Below are 21,784 nucleotides of genomic sequence, written 5' to 3'. Positions count from 1 at the left end.
AGCTTGTAGGAGGAGTTTTCTTTCTGCTCTAGGAGGATGCAAAACCCCTGACCTCTGTCTAGACAGTGCTGATTGGCTCTGTGCTGATCACATGCACCATCCTAAGAAAAAAAAAACCTCTCTAGCAATACACATCAAACTGAGCATGTGTATGTGACTCCGGATTCAGTCTGTATCAGGTGGACATCTGAACAAGAGGAGGAGCAGAGAAGTCAGGATCAAACAGCCTTTTTACAAAATGTGGAAGATTAACCCCTTAGGTTCCACAGTGAGTATAACAAGCATACTTGACTGCATATACAGACTGATTTTACTGTATTGGGTTTAGTAAAACTTTAAGCATAAAAACCATTTGCATCATCTCAGTATTAAATTCAACAAATGTGTATACTGTGAATGCAAACAGTGACAAAAAGGAGTCCAAAAAAAGTCCCAATATGACAGTGTTGCTGATATAAAGTGGTCTTGCTTCTATGGACGAAAACAAATGCTCCACTCAAAGTGCTTCTAATGTCCCCACATGGCCTGACACTCACGACAGGGAATGAACCCACTATTGCCCCCATATACTTTATCACCATCCATGGTTCACCCAATGGTCTTCCACTTGTGAAGCACCACCACTCAGGAAAGAAGACACCAAGGGAAAGGTCTCAAAGCATAAAACTGTTCAATTTACTTAAAAACACAGTAAAAACATTTCACACACTTGTTACAGTGCCTATATAAAACCGGCACTAGGTGTATACAGCTTGTAGGGGGAAAGATGGCCACCGCCACTCCAAAACCGAAAGCAGCGCACGTTCCACTAACAGGATGTGATCGGTCCACTGATGGGATAGTGACTCATAATCCACGCCTCAACGCGTTTTGTCCTGGACATCTTCAGGAAGCTTCCTGAGGATAACGCTCATCGTCTGAATGAGCCCTTAGCCCAGGTTCACATATACAGTATGCAGTGCGGTATATAGCATGTGATTCCCACAGGAACCACACCGCATTCCTGTGTAAATCACATGTGATTTGTGTGCGGTGTGATTGGAGCCATACATTTTGTATGGTTCTAATCGCTCCGCCAAAAAAATGTGCAGGACCCTTTTTTGGGTTTGTACTAAAATCAGATCGCATGGGTATTCATAGCTATGCAATCCAATTCTGCACATCGCACCGTGTTTTGCGGACCGCTTTCGGGGTGTTGTTAACATACACACATGTAGCGGTTCGCGTGAACGGGGTATTATTCTGATGAGGTGTGGAATTCGCACAGAAAACACTATGAATTCCGCACTGCATCAGTGTGAACCAGGGCTTAATGTTGGGGGCAAATAGGAGAATTTTAGCAAAAGAACTGAAAACTACAGTAAAGTGAATTTGGGGATAAACAATTAAAATATATCTAAAACCAATTACTAGCATCTCCTGTAAACTTTAAGATGTCAAAGAATTTTAAAAGTTGTTTTCACATTTTTTTAAAATTTGCTGTCATCAAGGGCTGGTTTACAGTAGAATGTGGTACTTTCCATGTGCGTTTCCCCCACCACACACGAACACGTTGCCATTTGAGATGCATGTGGGTGCCATTAATTGTTAATGGCACCTCAACATCATCTCTCAAATGCAGTGAGTTAACAGTGACCAAACTGCATGTTCCGCAGTACCATGCAGTTTGGTGTGCCATGATCTGAAAAAGAAGGGCGTGCTCTACTTTTTATATGGGCTGTCAAAACCGGAAGGTGTGTTCTAGAAAAAAGATCACTGCTTCCCCACAGAGAACAAGGGTCTTTCTGTATAGCATGTTGGCAGGGGACAGGCTTTTCTACTCAGGCTGTATCTGCTTTTTAAAGAAAACACACTGTAGGACTTTGCACACCTTTTATATTGATACACCTGGAATGTATTCAGCTGAATTAGACTGACCATGCATTTTAAAGTTTAACCCCTTGATGCCGACGTAACACAAATATGCGGCCTCACAGAACTGAGCTTTTTTCTGTGGGGCTGCATATTTGCGTACCTGTCTTTCTGCTGGGAGCGCGCCACACAGCGCGCTCCCAGCACAAAGACCGCGGTGTCACTGAGAGCACCGGGTCCCGTTCTAATGATCGGGACTCGGGACTCCCAATTGCGGGTCACATGATCGCTGTGATTGGCTATCACAGTGATCAGTCACTGTACAGCCCGGCCCCCTTGTCTTTTTTTCTCTCTGTGAATGGAGGAGAGAGATACATTGTATCTCTCTTACTCCTGGCATAGAGGGAAAAAAAAATGTTTACCCCCCCAAAAAAAGATAAATAAATCAATAAAAAATGCAGTGCAGCAATAAACATAAATCTAGTGCTAAAATATTAAACGTGCATATATAAATAGTGAAAACAGAAACTGTGCTTGTGGCAATCAATGTGTGCTACACCAAATGTCTTACCATTGGGTGTGCCCATAGAACTGCACATAACCAGTGCTAAAATTGAATTGTCTTCACAAAATGTCCTTAATAGTGGACTGTCCCTTTAAATCTTAAATATCTTCATGTGAACTTGATCCAAATACACCAGCAGCGAGTGTGTTATAAATAGGGTCTCAAAAAATGGTGAACCTTCCCTTTAAATCCGCTGTACTTGAAGTGGACCAGTGTAAACACACTGCTGCATAAACGTATACGGTGCTCCTGTGTCACCCCTTAGTGCTCATCTACCTCCAACATTCTATTTTGCTCACCTCCAAGTTTGACCCGTAATGACAGGTCAAACTGCGCTTTTCCCTTTAACCCAGGAGGGTATACTGGTACACAGATCTTCACCACCGTTAGCTAGCACTTTTAAATATCTCCAGATTGCTCCACATCCATCTGAAAAGAATGCTCAATATAGTATAGCATTGCCAATAAAAACAGCCTTTATTAATATAATCTAGTAAATTCACATTTATAAGTGTCCTCCTGAGACACTACAGAGTTAAAACTCACTATACAGTGTATTCTGTAGGCAATGTGCAGAAATCCCTTTTCCAAAATGGCAGCACATGTACTTCTGGTTTGCGGCCTGATGTCATCGACGTACCCTACGCGTTATGTCATGTCACATCACGTGACTTAATAAATATTAAAAAAGAAAAGAAAAAATAAAGAAAAAATACCTAGATTAAGGTTTGATCTAGTTCAGTGCCAGGGTAAGTGTTTGAGTCAAGGTCAGGGTCAAAGGTCAAAGTCAAAAGGTCAGGGCCAAAGGTCAAGGTTTAAAAAAATTATCAGTGTCAGTGTGTTTTAGGTAAAAAAAACAAAATGCGCACTATTGTTTCTGGGCTGTACTACGGGTACAAACAACAAATAACATACAAATATATGGTATCGCTGCGATCGTCAAGAGCTGGAGAATTTATTTCAAGTTGTTCTTTGGTGGTAGGTTATGGTAGTAACAGGAAACACACAGCTAATTAAAAAATGATCTTTTTTTACTATTTTGGTTTCCCTTTGATTTCCAGTTTTCCTTTGATAATAAAATAAAATCAGGAAATATCCATTACCATTTACCACCAAATGAAAGCCCAATTTGTCCTGAAAAAAACCAAGGTATTATTCACCTGGATGTACAAAGTAGTTGTGATGATATGTACGGTTTTACTAACACATGTCAACATTGCAAAATTGTGCTTAGGCATTTAGATTTGTTTTACCCTTAGGCCTGAAGGGGTTAAATAACAGACGCATGCGATGAAATATATATAAATATATTAGAAGATTGTTACCTTCCACACGTACATCTTGTTACAGTAGTACATTTCATGCATCGAAACATGTAGAATACAATCCGTTTCTTTGTCCGTCGTGCATTCTTGTCATTTTTTTTGTAATACCTTAGCAAACATAAGAAGTACATTTACCTCCTCGGTAAACAAACAGCAATCACATTATGAACACACAGTGTCATCGTACAAACATTCTTGGGTTTATTTGCTGTACACAAGATGATTACCGGCACTTCAGAATCTCTTCGTGTTTTGCAATCAGGAAGCTCGATTCACGAGAAAGTAAATGTCAACTGCTAGGTTCGGTTGCCATGGTAACCAGGTGTCACAAAGATAGCTCGTGCACAGAAATGTGGGCGAACTTGTGATTAAAATAGAGCGGACGCAATAAAAATACAACTAAATTCGATTCAATTGCTTTGAAAGCTGCTGTAGCTATACTAATCCAGTAATACTACCAAATTATTATTATTACAGGTATTTATATAGCGCCGTCAATTTACGCAGTGCTTTACATATATATTGTACATTCGTATCAGTCCCTAACCCTCAAGGGGCGTACAATCTAAGGTCCCTAAGGTTTCCTTTATACTGCATCTGATAAACTGATGTTCAGGAGTTTTTCTGCATTTTTTTCAGCAGCCCCTGAACTCTCCCTAATGTTTTCCTATGTGTCCATGTACACATAGTTGTTTACAGTCGTTTACAGGCAGTTGAGTTTACAGTCGTTTTTTTTAATGCACCAAACTTGCGTTCAGGAGTAGATTTTATCAGTGTTTCAAACTCCAAATGCTTGTAAACGCGGCTAACCGCTTTTATAAGCGTTTGCATTTAGAAGTGTTTTTTAACTCTTCCATGTCCGGATGCTGTCCAGAGCCTTTTTTCATCATCAGAAATACATGCAAAGTGTTTTTCAAGTATTCAAACGGACCCGGTACACCAGCGCAGTCAGTTCCAGGTTTTGCGTGAAGGAAACAAATGGTAGAACGTCCCGCATTATGCTCATGATGGGATCCATAGTGAATACATCCAGAAAAGACAGGTCATCTCAACACATACTGCTCTCTCTGCTTCTGCTCTCTCTATTTCTCTCAAAATGTCTGAATTTTTTACTGTTTTTCAGTGCATTCTGGGCATTTTGGAAGGTCTCCTGAGGTTATCTAAAAAAAAAACGCTTCTAAACGCAAACGCGCATAAACGCGGTATGCAAATGCGGTTAAACAGACGTTTATTAACCTACGTTTTCCAGCAGTAATTTTCCATCGGTCAGAAGTGTTTTTCAAACGTCTCGTGTACATGGGGCCTATCTCACATTCATACATACACATACTAGGGACAATTTAGACAGGAGCCAATTAACCTACCATCATGTCTTTGGAGTGTGGGAGGAAACTGGAGTACCCGGAGGAAACCCACGCAGGCAAATATATTGGTATGTTAATTAGCTAAATTAAAATGAGACTATGGGTTTTTTCTTACTAAAATTGGAGATTGCAAAATCTGGTGCAGCTCGACATAGAAACCAATCAGCTTCCAGGTTTTATTGTCAAAGCTTAAGCCCTGCTTCACACTGATGCGGTGCGCAGCGTTTTCTATGCAAACTGCACCGCATCAGAATCGCACCCCGTTCATGCGAATCGCTGTGGGTGTGCATGTTAAGTTAACAACACTCCCAAAGCGGTCCACAAAACGCATTGTGATGTGCAGAATCGGATTACATGGGTGTGAATACCCATGCGATCCAATTCTAGTGCGGACCCAAAAAAGGGTCCTGCACCTTGCAGGTGCGGTGCGATTAGAGCCATACAAAATGTGTGATTTGCACAGGAATGCGGTGCCGTTCTTGTGCAAATTACATGCGACATACCGCACTGCATATATATGTGAACCCGGGCTTATGGAACAAGCTGAAGTTAGAAGCTGATTGGTTACTGTGCACAGCTGCACCAGATTCTGAGTGAGCCAACTGTAGTAAATCTCCTCCTGTATAACTATACAGGTTTCGGTGAGAAGGGATTCAGTAAATCACACTACAGCTTACCCAATTCAAGCCCATTTATTCCAAAATTGAATGCTAAATCAGAACTTTACCCATAGCAACTTAATTGTAGCCTATTAGTGCCCATCAGTGCAGCCTCACCAGTGCCCATCATTGTACCCTATCAGTGCCCATCAGGGCAGCCTAATCAGTGCCCATCATTGTAGCCTATCAGTGCCCATCAGTGCAGCCTAATCAATGCCCATCATTATAGCCTATCAGTGCCCAACAGTGTAGCCTGATCAGTGCCCATCATTGTAGCCTATCAGTGCCCATCAGTGTCACTTCATCAGTTCCCATCAGTGCTTCCTCATCAGTGCAGCATTATCACTGCAGCCTCATTAGTGCCCATCAGTGCAGCCTTATTATTGCCCATCAATGCAGCCTCATTATTGCCCTTTAGTGCAGCCTCACTAGTGCCCATCATTTTAGCCTATCAGTGCCCATCAGTGCAGCCTAATCAGTGCCCAACATTGTAGCCTATCAGTACCCATCAGTGCAACCTCATCAGTGCCCATCATTGTAGCCTATCAGTGCCCATCAGTGTAGCCTAATCAGTGCCCAACATTGTAGCCTATCAGTACCCATCAGTGCAACCTCATCAGTGTAGCCCATCATTGTAGCCTATCAGTGCCCATCAGTGTAGCCTAATCAGCACACATCAGTGAAGAACAAAAATTACTTATTTGAAAAATTTTATAACAGAGATTAAGAACTTTTTTTTTGTTTGTGTAGCAAAAAATAAAAAAAACAGTGATAATTAAATTCCACAAAAAGAAATCTCTATCTTTCTGAAAAAGATGCTAACATTTTCATATGGGTAAAGTGTTACATGACCGCTCAATTGTCATTCAAAATTAGACAGCTCTGAAAGCTGAAAATTGGCCTGGGCAGGAAGGGGGTGAAAATTACATTTTGAAGTACTTTTGAACAACATTCATCAAGTCATGGAATGTGCTGAGAATTTTCATACAGTTTGGTTGAGAACACAAGCAACAGTTAGCATTTCCGGCATGCCAAGTTTTTCCTGGAGTTTTACTTTAATTAGCTGAAAATTAATACAGTAAGCAAATTTCAGTAAAAAAAAGGTCACATTTGTACATAATGCATAAAGTTAAATTAGCCCTAGACATGGTAAATCTTACATTTCAACGTACAATTCTTCTACAGGAATTCTGTATAAATTAGTGTGCAAGGTTGTATCACCATTTTTTATACTGAAGTGTGAACATGCAGGGATTTTAACTTTTGTTCCTGTGTGTATCTACTCCACCTCCTGTTCAGTATATTATATTTGATCTGATTTGAATTGAGTATAAAACATTGGAAAGAAGAATTAAAGTAAATATAAAACCTAAATTGATGACATTTAGCTTGCTCAAGCACATCATAAATAATTATAATTTTTTTTCATAATGTTTTCTCCTCATTTTCACCCTTTATTTGTGTAGGTGTTGCTGTTGCTGCGTGTGGCCTCTTCTTATCTACTAGCATGTACTCTAGGGCAGGGGCGCACTGACAACTCATGGGGCCCCCGGGCAATTGGGGATCATGGGGCCCCTGTGTCCTTGCCCAAACTCAAAAAAGCCTATGAGAAAGGTACCAGGGGCATCTCATGGGGCCCCCTACTGACCCCGGGCCCTCGGGCAGTGCCCGAGTTTCCAAATGGTCAGTCCGCCCCTTCTCTAGGGCCAGCTGCACATCATTGCTCTGGATCAACTTACTGATAGCAACAACATTGAAACATGTCTGCATAATGTGTGTCAGCATGGCTGCTTGTCATTTCCACCAGGAACAAAGTGACAATGCGTGAGCACAGTTGAGAGACAGTTGTCACCCTATAACAGGAAATCACTGAAAAAGGACTTTCTTCAGTTTTTTTAATGAAAGGTGCAGATTTAAAAAAAATGCTGAAGTCAAAGGCAAGTCAAAACCTAACTAAGCTTAAAGTGTTACTAAACCCACAACAGTAAAAACAGTCTGTTTATGCAGTAAAGCATGCTTGTTACATTAACTGTGGAACCTAAGGGGTTAATCCTCTGCATTGTGTAAAAATGCTGTTTGATCTTGACTTCTCTGATCCTCTCCTTCCTCCAGTGTCCCCCTCTTATCTCTTGATAAGACATATTGTGTGGAGTCACTCTGCACATGCTCAGTTTGGTGTGTATTGATAGAGAGGTTTTTTTTGGGGGGAGGGGGGCGGGGGGAGTGCATGTGATCAGTACAGTGCCAATCAGCACTGTACAGACAGAGGTCAGGGGTCTGCATCCTCCTAGAGTAGAAAGAAAACTCCTCCGACAAGCTTAAACCAGTGCTGTGCTGAACACTGATAGAAGTCACAAGACTGCTCTAACTGCTGATGAGAAAAGGTATTTAGCAGTTTACATTTACTAAAATAATTGCATTTCCATGCTCTCTGTACTGTGGGGGACCAGATATAGTGAATGCAGGGTCCTGGGTTTGGTAACACTTTAAATAAATTCCCTCTCCCTTTCTAAGCCTATTTCATCTACTCTGTAAAAGGAAAGATGTCAATACCTACCTATTCTGAAGTCACTCCGGTCCATTCACATGACCGGCTTCCAGTACAAGGGTAGAGGAGGGACAGCCGACAACAGATGCCCCATAGTAAGCTTCTGGATGACATCATTGTCCAGGCGCTGCAGCCATTGTCGGCAATCTTGTCTTTACCTAAAGCCTGCACTGGAGAGATCATGTGACCAGACCAGAGTGACTTCACAATAGGTAAGTATAGACTTCTTTTCTTTTACAGGGTAGATAGAATAGGCTTAGAATGGGTGCGGGAGTAGATTTAAGCTTAGTTAAGTTTTGACTTGCCTTCCATTGTAAAGCTTGTTTGAGATTCCAGTGCAGCCTCAACATTTTTTAGTAAGGTAACCTTTGAAATAACTTTCTGGTCTTAGGAAACCTCTTCTATAGCTAAAGCTAACATGCGATGGTCACTGGGAAGAATGCTCCTTACATTTGTGGTCATTGGGAGGAACTTCTCCTTACAGATAGCTAAAAAGGTCATTGGTGTCAGTGGTTACTTATCTGAGAGGCAGGAATTGCTCATTGCTCAAAAAACCCTGAGCAACCTCTGGAGGAATTCTAGAGGAACCCTGGTTGAGAATGGTTCTTCGAGTGAGTTTTGATGAGCTTTAAATCCCATGGTGCAATAGAAGTTCACCATATTCTGCTGTATGTGCTGGGCATGACTTTCTAATATCTCTGTGAAAAGTTGGGTAAGTTATAGATCTACATCAGTGTAACTAGACCAAGATGTAACTATGTTCTTGAATATCTCTTCTCTACAGTTATTCAGGGGGTCGATTCCCAGTTACTGGGGTCAAATAACCAAAGTTTTGCAAGACTAATGGAGGAGAGACTGGCCATACTCTTTCAACTTTCCAGCCAACAATCAAGAAGATTTAAAAGAGCAACTACAGTGGGGAGCTACACTGTGCAGGTTGGTCCTTATTTCCAATATTTTAAAATGCAAAATACTGAGCAATATGAACAAAAATGTTGTCCAATATGGATGACAAATAAAGTCTTAACTCTTTTATGTATAAGGTAAGTACAACCAAAACATTTTGGATAAAGTTCCTTTGGGGAGATTTAACCTTGCTTCATGTGCCAGAGACAGTGTGGTGGAATATGAGAGGGAAAATTGCCAATGGGGACACCAATGGGGACTCCATCAAAATGATGGAAGTTCAAGCCTTCCATTGTTTACTAAAATGTTTTTATTGCTGTTATTTATATTGAAGAGATTTGTCACCACTTCCTGTCTCAGGACAATGCTGTTGATGGCACATGGAACAGGAATTCATAAGTGAGCACAGAAAGCAATAAAAAACTTGAATGATTTTTTTTTTTTTTTTTTTAACAAATATTGAGTGCTTTATTAAAGTTAGTTTCATATTACAGCATAAATACGCAAAATGACATGGTTCAATGCCATAGATAGCCATTGAATGATCATCAACAGGTGTAACAGTCCAGTTATGCAATACAATGACAAAATCATACATTTGGCAAGAAGGAATCACAATTTAGCATACCACAAGTATAAACAGTGTGAGCAAAAATGTTTTTGTGCCCTATAGGCAGGAGTGAGGTGCATAAAAGGAGTGACCAATTTTCTAACTCTTCAACCACTCTGTAAAAGAAAAATATAAAAACATTGCCTGGAGTTACACTGCATTCCAGGTATGGCTATTTTTGCATAGTTACATTAGTCCAGCTTGGACCAATGTAATTTGGATGTGCCATACCTATGGGATCCCTGTGGAAATCACTGTAGTAGGCACCAACTATAGTGATTGGTGCTGTCTTTGGGATCCCACACTGGATGGCTGCCCTGCTGCTTACTACATTGTCTCAGAGAATGCAAGGCATGCTCTGTTTGGATGAAGTATAGATTGTGACATCACTGCCCCACATCTCCACCTTGTCCAATCAGGTGGAACAGCGTAACCCTGACAAAATAGCCATACCTGGATTCAGCTTTAGGTTCCAGGGTGTTAAAGTGGAGCTCCAGTCACTGGTGAAAAAATTAAAAGTCAGCAGCTACAAAAACTGTAGCTACTGACTTAAAAAATAGCCACTTACCTGTCCTAGGATCCAGCGGTGTCCTCACCACAGCCAGCATCTTAAAGCGGAGTTCTACTCACCTTGTCAAAAAATAACAGTCAGCAGCTGCTAAAACTGTAGCTGCTGACATATAAAAAACAGCCACTTACCTGTCCCTCGGTCCCGTGGTGTGTCCCCTGCAATCTGTTTCACCGGCCGTCCTGTATTCCAGGAGGCCGGCATCTTCGGTGTGGGCACCCGACTGTGATAGCTTGCCCCTTGATATGAATGGTCCTGTAGTCTTCTGGGACCTGTCACTTGTCCCATTAGAATACAGGGAGGGAGGGGGGATGACACCTTCCGTTTCCGATCTCCTAGGCGATCGGACCAGAAGTGTAAGCGGGTACCTTTCAAATTTGGCGGGTACCTTTCAAAGCTGCCAATCCTTAATGGGGAGCGGGGGAGCAGTCCTTAAAGCGGAACTTCCCCTTTTGGGTGGAGCTCCGCTTTAAGTGTGGGCACTTGGCTGTGACAGCTTGAGGCTTCACAGCCGGATGCCCACTGCACAAGGGGTGCTGTGCATTATGAATGGTCCCTTAGTAGTGGGTACCTGTCAAAATTGGCTACCCAATTCCCCCTACTCCCCAAAGGTGCCAATCCTTAATGGGGAGCGGGGAAAACTTCCCCTGTTGGGTGGAGCTCCGCCTTAAGCTGTTGAGCAATAGACAGACATTTTAGGGAAAGCAAAATAATGACTAGAGGCACTAGTTTGGTGCTATACAGCAGCTCCAGATTACTGTAGAAGAACTATGACTGCCTTGATTAGTTTGCTTTTATGGGTACAAAGCCATTCGTATAACATTTGGAAAGCTAGCACTATATTTTAACATTGCCTTGTTTTATAGATGGTGACCATGAAGAGATTGGAGGGTGCTAATAATCTGGCTGAGTTGACTTACTACGCTTTGTTAGATAGACAACCAATACCAGGCACAGTGGCTGCCAAGCAGCTGAGTACCATCGATCCTCAAACCATGGCACTGACCCTTGGTTATATTGTGAAGGTGCAAGCCAACCGTAAGTTCGTTTCTAATGGCATATCTGATCCCACTGAAAACAAATTCTAACAATATCTACAATTAAAAAAGTAATTTATGTGGTATTTGGGTATTTACATGCTCTTACCATTGCCAGGGTTTGTGCTAACTCACCTTACCTCATTTGTATTTATACAAAATATTAAATGGATAATGCACAAGTGCCATCATTTTTATAAATCTGTTTATGTACAACATTGTAAAAGAGATTATAATAATATTAACAGATGTGTAAAGGTTGTAGGAGATAATGAGGTTGCTTTACTAAAGGCAAATAGATTGTGCACTTTGCAAGTGCAGTTGCTGCAGAACTTAGTAAATGAGATGAAGCTCTACTGACTTCCATCATCCAATCATGTACAAAATGCTGCTTTTTTAATTGTAATATTTTGCATGTGATTGGGTATTCTTTGTACCTGCAAAGTGCACAGTCTGTTTGCCTTTAGTAACTCAACCCTAATGAGAACATAATTTCATTAAGGATGTGAGTATGTGAACTAGCGAGTGCACCGTGTAAGCGGCTTGTGCACTAAAAGGAACCACAAAGCCTTTCTTATAAATACAACATAAAATTAGGAGTGCAGCGCTATGAAGAAAATACAAATAATGTATACAATTAGCCGGATATGAGTATTGATTGGTAAAGTCCTATAATCTGAATGGTAAACAGTCCCAGGTAAAACACAAGGCTGCAATCACAGCGAGTGTATTCCAGTATCCCGACGTGAAGGTACACAAAGATTGCCCACTCACCAGAAGCGCAATCTTAATGCGCGTATAGAGATCTCATGTAGCCGGAGGTCCTATGGAAGTATCCTCTGATGGTCGCTCAGACGGCGGGTGCCGGGGATAATGGTCTGGTCTGACACTCTTAATACTCCACGGCATCACCCCTACAGCAGACGTGTCATTACACAAAACGCGTCTAGGAGAAGTCCTTGCACGCCTTGACGTCACGCCGACGGATCAGGAGGTCCGGCGGCCACCCCATGGTTCCACTGGTCAGTGTATTCAGGAGCTTATTTTTACTCACAATCACCCTGTGCGTTTATGCTCATATTGTTACTTCATTTATGATATCTTAATAAATCTTTACAATACTACACTATGAGCACTTTTATCTTTACTACTTGGCACTGAGCCTCCACACCTCAGCCCAGTATTCCAGGTACCTGTCCAAGCTGGAGTATTAAGAGTGTCAGACCAGACCATTATCCCCGGCACCCGCCGTCTGAGCGATGCATTCCAAGCGGTGCATTCCAAGCGGCCATTTTGGGATCTGCCTGTATCACACATTGTCATCCTCTGCTAGCCGAGCTGTGAGGTTTCTGAGAGCTATTTCTGGATGGTGATAGTCTTTATTGATCGATGGAGGATAATAAAACATGCTTTGATTAAATTTGGAAAATGTGAGTGGCCTGGTATATATCTATATGTTTTGATGATCATTGGCAATATTACACTATATGATATTTTTTCTTTGACACAACGGTGGAGCTGGTTTGGAGGTCCTGATCTAGGAGGGAGTGGAAGGACTACGCTAGCCCTGTATGGTGGAATGGAGGTCTGGAGGCTATAGAGGTGGTGTAGGATCCCTGAAAATCCTAAAGGCCTATTATTCACCAGTATCTGCTGGTTTGGAGGTCCTGATCTAGGAGGGAGTGAAAGGACTACGCTAGCCCTGTATGGTGGAATGGAGGTCTGGAGGCTATAGAGGGGGTGTAGGATCCCTGAAAATCCTAAAGGCCTATTATTCACCAGTATCTGGTGAGTGCGGTTTATGTTGGTTTGCACTGGTGGAAGGTGGAAGCACACATTTACAGAAGATCATTTCTTTTGTCTAATCACTTTGAAGGCTGGGAAAAAGGATTTTGGACTTATTTTTACATACAATTTATTTATATATTTTATTTTTTTCATGAATTGAGTTGTTTTGGGCACATTTATTCAGTTATTAATTTATTTTTTTTTCTTTCACATGCACAGTTTTAGTGTGTGATGTAATTCACAATGAATGGCACTATTTTCTTTTTTGTATAAGGATAATACACTATGTTGAGTTTTTTTGGTTTCTGAGGTTCATGAATATTTGGACATTACACGAAGAGTGAAAATAAGAGAGACATTTTTTGGAAGAAATAATTGGAAGAAAAAAAGAGGACTATAGTCTTTTGGAATTACACTTATGGTTGTTTAGATAAGGGGGATATATACATTTTATGAATTTTATTTAATTTAAAAAAGAAAAGATTTTATAATTTCTTGTGCAGCTTTCAAGGGTGAAAGTGAGTGTTTTTTCTTTGAGATACTTTATTTTATTTATTTAGAACTTTTAGTGTGCTAATTAGTAATTTATAATTTTTTATTATTTATTTTTCTGATTTGAGTGTGTCACACTTATATATACATATTTTTTTTGCACATTTATGTATCCAGTTTGGAATATTGAATTGGTGTAGGTATTATTTGCGCTGTTTATTTTTGTTTTTTTCTTGATATGGTGTTTACACTAGTGCACAGCAGCATTGTATACCTGTGGCTGTAGACATTCTGTGGCGCAGGAGTGTATTTTTGTAGTTGTTGAATTTTTTTGTAGCCTGCATGAAGATTTGAGCGCTGGTTCGTTTGTTTGCCTTTGGTTCAGCATTTAACATTTCCAGGAGTATCAGATGTCTCTGTCACCCCTTGCTGCACGTAGTGGTCCCTCCTTCTGAGACCTGCATCACTGCAGTGTCCTGTAGATATATTGGGGTTTCAGGAAGAAACCACAACATGTGGCAGGGAGCAGAGACATCCAGTACTCCCAAAAGTGACAGAGGTTGCAGCGCTGGAACAGAAATAAGTAGGATTTACAGACTGCAGAGAGAAGAGTATACAGTCTCTTCTTTTGCAGAACATATTTATCTGCATTATTTTTTTCCTGACAGAGTCGTTTAAGGTTTTTGCAAGAAAAATTTGTTCAGACACAGTGCTTTTAATGTATGGTGGAACGAAACATTAATATAAGCTGGAGTATGACATTGGAGTATGAGTCTTTTGATGTTCCTGTAGTTTTTGAACTCAAAATAATTGCATTTTTAAAGAATGCACAGTAAGTCCATCTTTCATTTGAAATATATCTATTGATGTCAAAGTATAAACCTGCAATCTGTCTTTTCTTCCATTCCTTTAAAAGCCGTGGTCCAAAAACCACCAAACAATCTATGGATAATTGCAGCTGTGCTGGCCCCCATAGCGGTTGTGACTGTCATCATCATCATCATCACTGCTGTCCTTTGCCGGAAGAACAAAAGTGACTTCAAGTCTGATAATCTCAGCAACATGCCTCCGAGGACCAAGGTAATCCAGAGCCAGATTTTCAAAGCCATACACTTTAAATCATAATGCATTTAATTTGTGCTTCAAGATGACATCTGCGTCACTTTTCATTTCTATAATAAGGTATAGTTTTGAGGTTCATTATGCTGCAGGAACATATCTGTCATCATTCTGTAGTTTATTTTGTTTATAAGCAACGTCTCAGAGAAGGGAAAAATATTAATAGTCCAAATACAGATGGAAACTGATGCGTGACTAGAGAGCAAGCATCCAACATAATAACCATCTTCCCCTATTCATATGGGGAAGTAAACTTATTTCTCACCAGATTTTTATATAATAATTTGTTACATAATCATTCCTGTCTTATTTGTAATCTGCAGCTTAGTTTCCCAGCAATAGTCTTCATATCAGCTGTGCTCAGTCTTTCTTACCTGGGGCTGCAAATGCCAGCACTCCACTATTCTGAGACTCCAAGGTCTGACTATGCATTTTTCTAGAAATGAGAAATTAGGATCATTACACATTGAAAAGAAACACCCAGCTTACCCAACATATCTGCTTTTGGATGCTTTTGTACATGTCAGACTATGAAGTGTGTGTTGATAATAATAATAGTAATAATAATAATAATATTATATATATAATGAGGAATGCTGTATACATGTCACAAACCTTATTGTTTTCCCAGCTCTTAATAAGTTCTGGCATGGGTCCTGGAGCTTGGAGGCTTTGTAGAGCTTTGGACAGGATGAAGCCTCCAGCAACAGCTTTCCAATATTCTGAGTCACCAAGGGTCTGACCCTACATGTTCTTAGAAATGAGGAATTATGGTCCATACAAATGGAATAAAAACATTTAGCCTACCTAGGTCCACGCGCTCCCAGCACAAAGACCAGGGTGTCACTGAGAGGCCCGGGTCCCGTGCTAATGATCGGGACCCGGGACTCCCGATTCTGGGTCACATGATTGCTGTGATAGCCTCTGATTGGCTATCACAGTGATCAGTCACTGTACAGCCCGGCCCCCTTGTTTTATTTTCTCTCTATGAATGGAGGAGAGAGATACATTATATCTCTCTAACTCCTGGCATAGAGGGAAAAAAATGTTTGGTAAAAAAAAAAAAAAGAAAAAAGATAAATAAATAAATATTAAAAAATAAAAGAAAAAATAAAGAAAAATTCCTAGATCAAGGTATGATCTAGTTCAGTGCCAGGGTAAGTGTTCGGGTCAAGGTCAAAAGGTCAGGGTCAAAGGTCAGTATTTTTTTTTTAATTGGTATTAGTGTCAGTGTGTTTTAGGTAAACAAAAAAACAAAATGCGCACTATTGTTTTTGGGCTGTACAACAGGTACAAACAACAAATAACATACACGTATATGGTATCGCTGTGATCGTCAAGAGCTGGAAAATGTATTTTGGGTTGTTCTTTGGCGGTAGGTTATGGTAGTAACAGTAAACACATAGCTAAATTAAAAAAAAAATTTTTTTTTACTATTTTGGGCCAGTTTTCCTTTGATAATAATAAAATCCATTACCATTTACCACCAAACAAAAGCCCAATTTGTCCTGAAAGTACAAGGTATATATCACCTGGATGTACAAAGTAGTTATGATGATATGTACAGTATTACTAACACATGTCAATGTTGCAAAATTGTGCTTAGGCATTGAGATTTGTTTTACCCTTAGGCGTGCAGGGGTTAACAAGGCATCTCTGTAACATAGTTTTATGCTCGTAGATGCATTGTTTTTCCACTTCCTTTTATAGGATTTGCAATTTTTTTTTATTTTGCCCATAATTGAGCTTTAAATATTAGTGACTTCTGTTGTGTTCATGGTGCCTTCTGTTATGTTCATGCTTTTTCTACTGTGCGGTGTTTAATGATCTGTCACATGGTCCCTTTCACCATTGGCAACCTCTTTAAAAATGTACAGAGTTCCGAAATTTGAAATTTCTGAATCAGAAGTCGTAGTGAAGTTTGAACAAGGTTCCAAAAATGTGTAATTAAGTGCAGGGAATGGGGCCAAATTGTGAAGACTGGTTTTGAAAGCTGGGAGATGTGCCAGTGACATGCTTGCTGACACAGGGTCATGTCAATGTTTGATGCACTGCAGCAGTGTATGGGCCATGGATACCATTCTCTGGGTCCAATTTTTCTATGCATGAGAGAGAGAGGGGGTGGATAAAGTAGCTTCTAATTTTTTAAGTATAGGACAACTTAAAAACAAACAGAATAAAGCCACTGCTCAACCCTTAACCCTTTGAGGACCGTAAGGTTTTGGAACGCCAAAAGAATCCATTTTTTTGTTTTTAAAGTTCGTACACTTCAGTTGCTGTAACTAAGCCATTTCATGAAATAATTGGCAAAAAGCTAGATCCATTTGTTGTTTGTTGATAAGAACTAATATTTTGACTCAAACCAAAAAAAAAAAGAGCTTTAAGTTCTTAATCAGATGATACACACAATTACAAACATGGGACAAATACGTCCCTTGGTCCTCAAAGGGTTAACCCCTTGCTGTCCACATAATGCATACATGCAGGGGCAAAGAGGGTGGGCTTTAATCCTCAAATATGTATTCATGGATAGCCAAGATTTCTGTGCTACCAGCACAGCGACTGAGGTGTCCTAGACATCTCTTGGTCTCTAATCAAGATTGGGAGCCGGTGGGACATCCCTCACTGGCCACTGTCATCTTATCCCCAGGTGCCGGATATTTGGTCTCTTGATTTACCTGTGGGGGGTGACATCATCCTGCGCATGCACACATACCGAGAATACACACTAAGCTGAGCATGCACAGCTCTGCACTCATTCACAAGAAAACTTGTATTTTTACAGAAGAGGCATCGTAAATATTTTATACAATAAAGAGTTAGTTAGGTTTTAGTTCCACTTTAACTGAATGCCCCTCCTGTTGAGAATTTTATGTCATCTCACAGCCTTTGCTGAACCAGAACTCCAGCCCATGGGTGGTTAGATGATATAGATGTTATAGTCTGTGGGGAGTCCATCTGTTATGTGATGTTGTTTTGGTTACTCAGTTCCACGCAGTTAATGTACTGGCCTCCTGCATCAGGCATTAACAGTGTTTATGATATTGATTTCAAGATAATATTACGACATCCTGCAATTCATATTCATAATGTTTAAATAGATCTTTGATTTGGCGTAGTCAAATGCTTCCTTCTCTTGAAATTAATTTTCTACTGTGCCATGTTTACAGATCTGCAAAGATTTATTAATGGACTGAGTGCTGACAGACAGGCTGTTAACAGTTGGCCTGCTGCCTGTTACTACTGCTTTATTCCCGGCTGCAGCCGTCTAAGAGCTCACAGACACCAGATTTTAAGGGTTTATCCACACAAAACTGATATGCTGAAGGTATAGACTATCTGGCTCTATTCAATCAGACAACATTTGATGCAAGTCTGCCTAGGAACCGTCACTCTTTTGAGGCATTCCTGTTATTCTTAGTAGAAGATCATTATAGTGAGATCTTCTTGTTTTTCTGTAGGGCAGCAGGATAATTTAATTTCCACATTTGTAAGGAAGAATTTGACTTCTTTAAAGTGTATTGTAACAGCTCTATGGTCTTGCACTGTATGAGTATAGGGAAAAGCGACTCAGGGTCCATGATAATGCAGAGCATGGGGCTCCGGAGTATTGTGTCTGAGCGGGGAAGACTGCTGGTTCAGTTTTCTCTGGGTTTTGTAATCCAGGTTTAGGGTCTGGAGCTTGGAGACCTCGAAGCAGGGGCAGACTGACCATTTGGAAACACGGGCACTGCCAAAGGGCCTGGGGTCAGTAGGGGGCCCCATGAGATGCCCCTGGTACCTTTTTCATAGACTTTTTTGTGTTTGGGCAAGGATACAGGGGCCCCAGATCCCCTATTGCCTGGGGGCCCCATGAGTTGTCAGTCCGCCCCTGCCTCGATTTGGGTGGGTAGAAGTCTCAAATCCTGTGTCCAGGTCTTACTGGAGACCTGCAGGCTGTGTGAGTGTGCAGGTGTGCACGCATGTTATAGGCAAAAACCTGACCAAAGCTCAGATCTCCCGTCAGGAGACAGGTGTACTCCCCAGGGGTGGACTGACCATATGGAAACTCGGGCACTGCCCGAGGGCCCCAGGTCAGTAGGGGGCCCCATGAGATGCCCCTGGTACCTTTTTCATAGGCTATTTTGAGTTTGGGCAAGGACACAGGGGCCCCATGATCCCCTATTGCCCGGGGGCCCCATGAGTTGTCAGTCCGCCCCTGGTACTCCCATTAGAAGAAGAGCTCTAATCAGGAGACAGCACTCCATGTTGGAGGAGGAATTCCTTACCCGCAGGACTGAGAGAATTGGAACAGCTGGAGTCTGGAGGACTGGGAGAGCTGAGGCAACTAGGCAAGTCCAGAGAACCAAGAAAGTCTGTAAGTCTTGGAGGAGTGGGAGTGACCAGGTGCCGGAAGATCCCCCATTGAGAGGTCAGGGAGTGGGCCTGTACAGCGAGGTGCTGTAACTACTGGCTGAGGCAGTCAGGAGAGCCCCGAGAGCCAGGGAAACTAGGTGAGATGGTCTAAGGACCACTGAAAAGAGCAGCAGTGCTGCTGAAGAGAGAGCCATGTGGCTTGAAATTTTCGATATCTGTTTTGTTGGTGAAAACCCTCTGCATGGGCAACTGCTTTGTGGACTTTATGTTTGTTATAAGTGGGCTGGCAAGCCCTAAAACCACAGTTTGGACTAGTGTGGGCATACTAAAAATGTATCTACCACTGAGCTACTAATCCCAAAGTTCACAGCATATAAACCTTAACAGAAATTCCTCCTATTTACTCCTATAACAGTTATGAATAAGCACGCGATAGTGTGAAACGAGTCAACAGTTCTGTACTTTTCCTGGTGCCTTTTATGTCCTATGAATTCAATAAACTATTGTGATATTTCATCAACCATCCAATGTGCGGCTAACCCTTCTTCTTGATTGCATTGCATGTGGTGGCGAGCTAGTGGGGAAATCTTCCAATGGGGACACTAGTTCTGGTGACCCTGATCCCTTAGAGGTATTTCCCCTCATCCCCTCTTTTGGCTGTGGGACAAGACATGAAGGGAAATCTCCCCAATGGGATACAGATGGCATAAAAATACTTGACATAGGTTATGCCCTTCCAATACTCTATCCAACATTTTAAAAAAGTTTTGCCGTTAATTCTATTTCAACTTAGACTGGGAATGAGAATGCAGAGCTCCCGATGTTTGTAAGAAGAAGGAAGGCTTGGACCTTCGTCATTGGATTATTTCTTTTTGGGAGACCAATATACTGTATCAAGTAGCAGTTAGCAACATTTAACTGGACTTGTTCTGTAATGTTGAAGATGTTTCATAGCTTATCCTAACAACTTGCTTGTCCCTTCAACCAAACTGATACAAGGCATGGGAGGAGCTCAGCTATGAGGAAAGATTAGAGGGACTGAATTTATTCTCTTTTGAGAAGAGGAGATTAAGGGGGGATATGATCAACATGTATAATACATAAGGGGGGGATATGATCAACATGTATAAATACATCAGTGGTTCATATAGTGAACTCGGTGTAGAGTTATTCACCCTGAGGTCATCACAGAGGACAAGGGGGCACTCTTTACGTCTGGAGGAAAAGAAATTTAATCTCCAAACACGGAAAGGTTTCTTCACAGTGAAAGCTGTGAAAATGTGGAATAGACTCCCTCAAGAGTTGGTTCTGGCCAGCTCAGTGGATTGCTTTAAAAAAAAGTCCTGGATTATTTCTTGGATACACAGAATATAACTGGATACTAACATTTATAGGTAAATTTGATCCAGGGAATATCCAAATGCCTCTCGGGGGATCAGGAAGGAATTTGTTCCCCTGCAGGAGCAAGTTGGATCATGCTTTGCTGGGTTTTTTTTTTGCCTTTCACTGGATCACCTGTGGGTATAGGATTATTACTTTTTTTTTTTTTAATGGTTGAACTGGATGGACTTTTTTCTTTTTTCAGCCAGACTAACTATGTAACTTATACAGTTCTAATGAATGCTAGGAAAAATGACACTCATCTGAACTGAAGAAGTGGTTAGGATAAGCTACGAAATGTCTTTAGCATTGCAAAACAAGTCCAATTGAATGTGACCAATTACTACTAGATATAGTGAACCTTCACAGACTTAGTCCAATATAAGAACGTGAACACAAAATATTTTGTTTGTCATGGCACACTCACTATAAACTCAATATATTATTTTCTGTACCTGTTCATACAGCCCGTCCAAGGCTTTGATTATGCCAAGCAGCACCTGGGCCAGCAAGGAGGCGATGAAGATGCCCTTCCAGTAACTCATGAGACTGTGGTGCCATCTTTGAACTTGTCGCAGGAAAGGGACAGCACTAAGGATGGGAGTACAGAAAAAATGCTGAAATCTTCAGACACAAGAAAAAGGTGAGGCCTTCAGCACTAATTGTAGGCTTCAAATCTAAAACAGGAATGGTCACATCATCAACAGCCATAACTTGCCCAAATTGTTTTGAATGGGCTAGGGGAGGGTTAGAACCCCTGCCCTTCTTTTATTGCTGTATTTGTCCTGTTGATGAGATTTTCCTTCCCTTCCTGTTCCATAAACACGATAGGAAGAAAGAGGAGATCTCTCCAAAATCAGCAACAAGACAGTTGTCACCAAAATTTGTTTCGACACTGGAAGAGTTTCCCTCAATTCCTGTTTTGGGGACAACTGTCAAGCCCCACACACGATGAGAATATCGGACGAATGATCACCATTTTTTTTTTGCATGCTAGTCTCATATTGAAAGTGAAGAGGATACTAAAGTTACGAAAATTCTTATACGCCAGATAGAAAATTTGAAAGTGATGTAATGTATTTGTATTATACTTTCGAATGAAAACTGTACTGATTAAATGAAAATCGTACCCTCTGGTATTGTACGAGAAAAATTTTCATGGTTGTCCCTTCAAATAATTTTAGACGAAAGCTGTGTACTAACGATCAGATTACTG

General features: G+C 41.0%; 1 protein-coding gene across 2 annotated transcripts in view; it reads left to right on the top strand.

The window, feature by feature from the left end:
• KIAA1549L (KIAA1549 like) overlaps window positions 1-21,784 on the top strand; it is a 216,674-nt gene that overhangs the window by 105,397 nt on the left and 89,493 nt on the right. For both annotated transcript variants that reach the window (XM_089675874.1, XM_089675873.1), the window contains exons 8-11: window positions 9,097-9,248; window positions 11,263-11,434; window positions 14,630-14,793; window positions 21,036-21,211. In XM_089675874.1, the coding sequence (XP_089532000.1) occupies window positions 9,097-9,248; window positions 11,263-11,434; window positions 14,630-14,793; window positions 21,036-21,211 (664 nt within the window). The remainder of the gene's footprint in view (window positions 1-9,096; window positions 9,249-11,262; window positions 11,435-14,629; window positions 14,794-21,035; window positions 21,212-21,784) is intronic.

Source organism: Staurois parvus, unplaced genomic scaffold (assembly GCF_062004578.1).
Source record: "Staurois parvus isolate SC_StPar_1 unplaced genomic scaffold, SC_StPar_1.0 ptg000159l, whole genome shotgun sequence".
NCBI lineage: Eukaryota > Metazoa > Chordata > Amphibia > Anura > Ranidae > Staurois > Staurois parvus.
The sequence above is the reverse complement of the archived record's forward strand: the minus strand, read 5'-3'. Positions and strand labels throughout refer to the sequence as shown.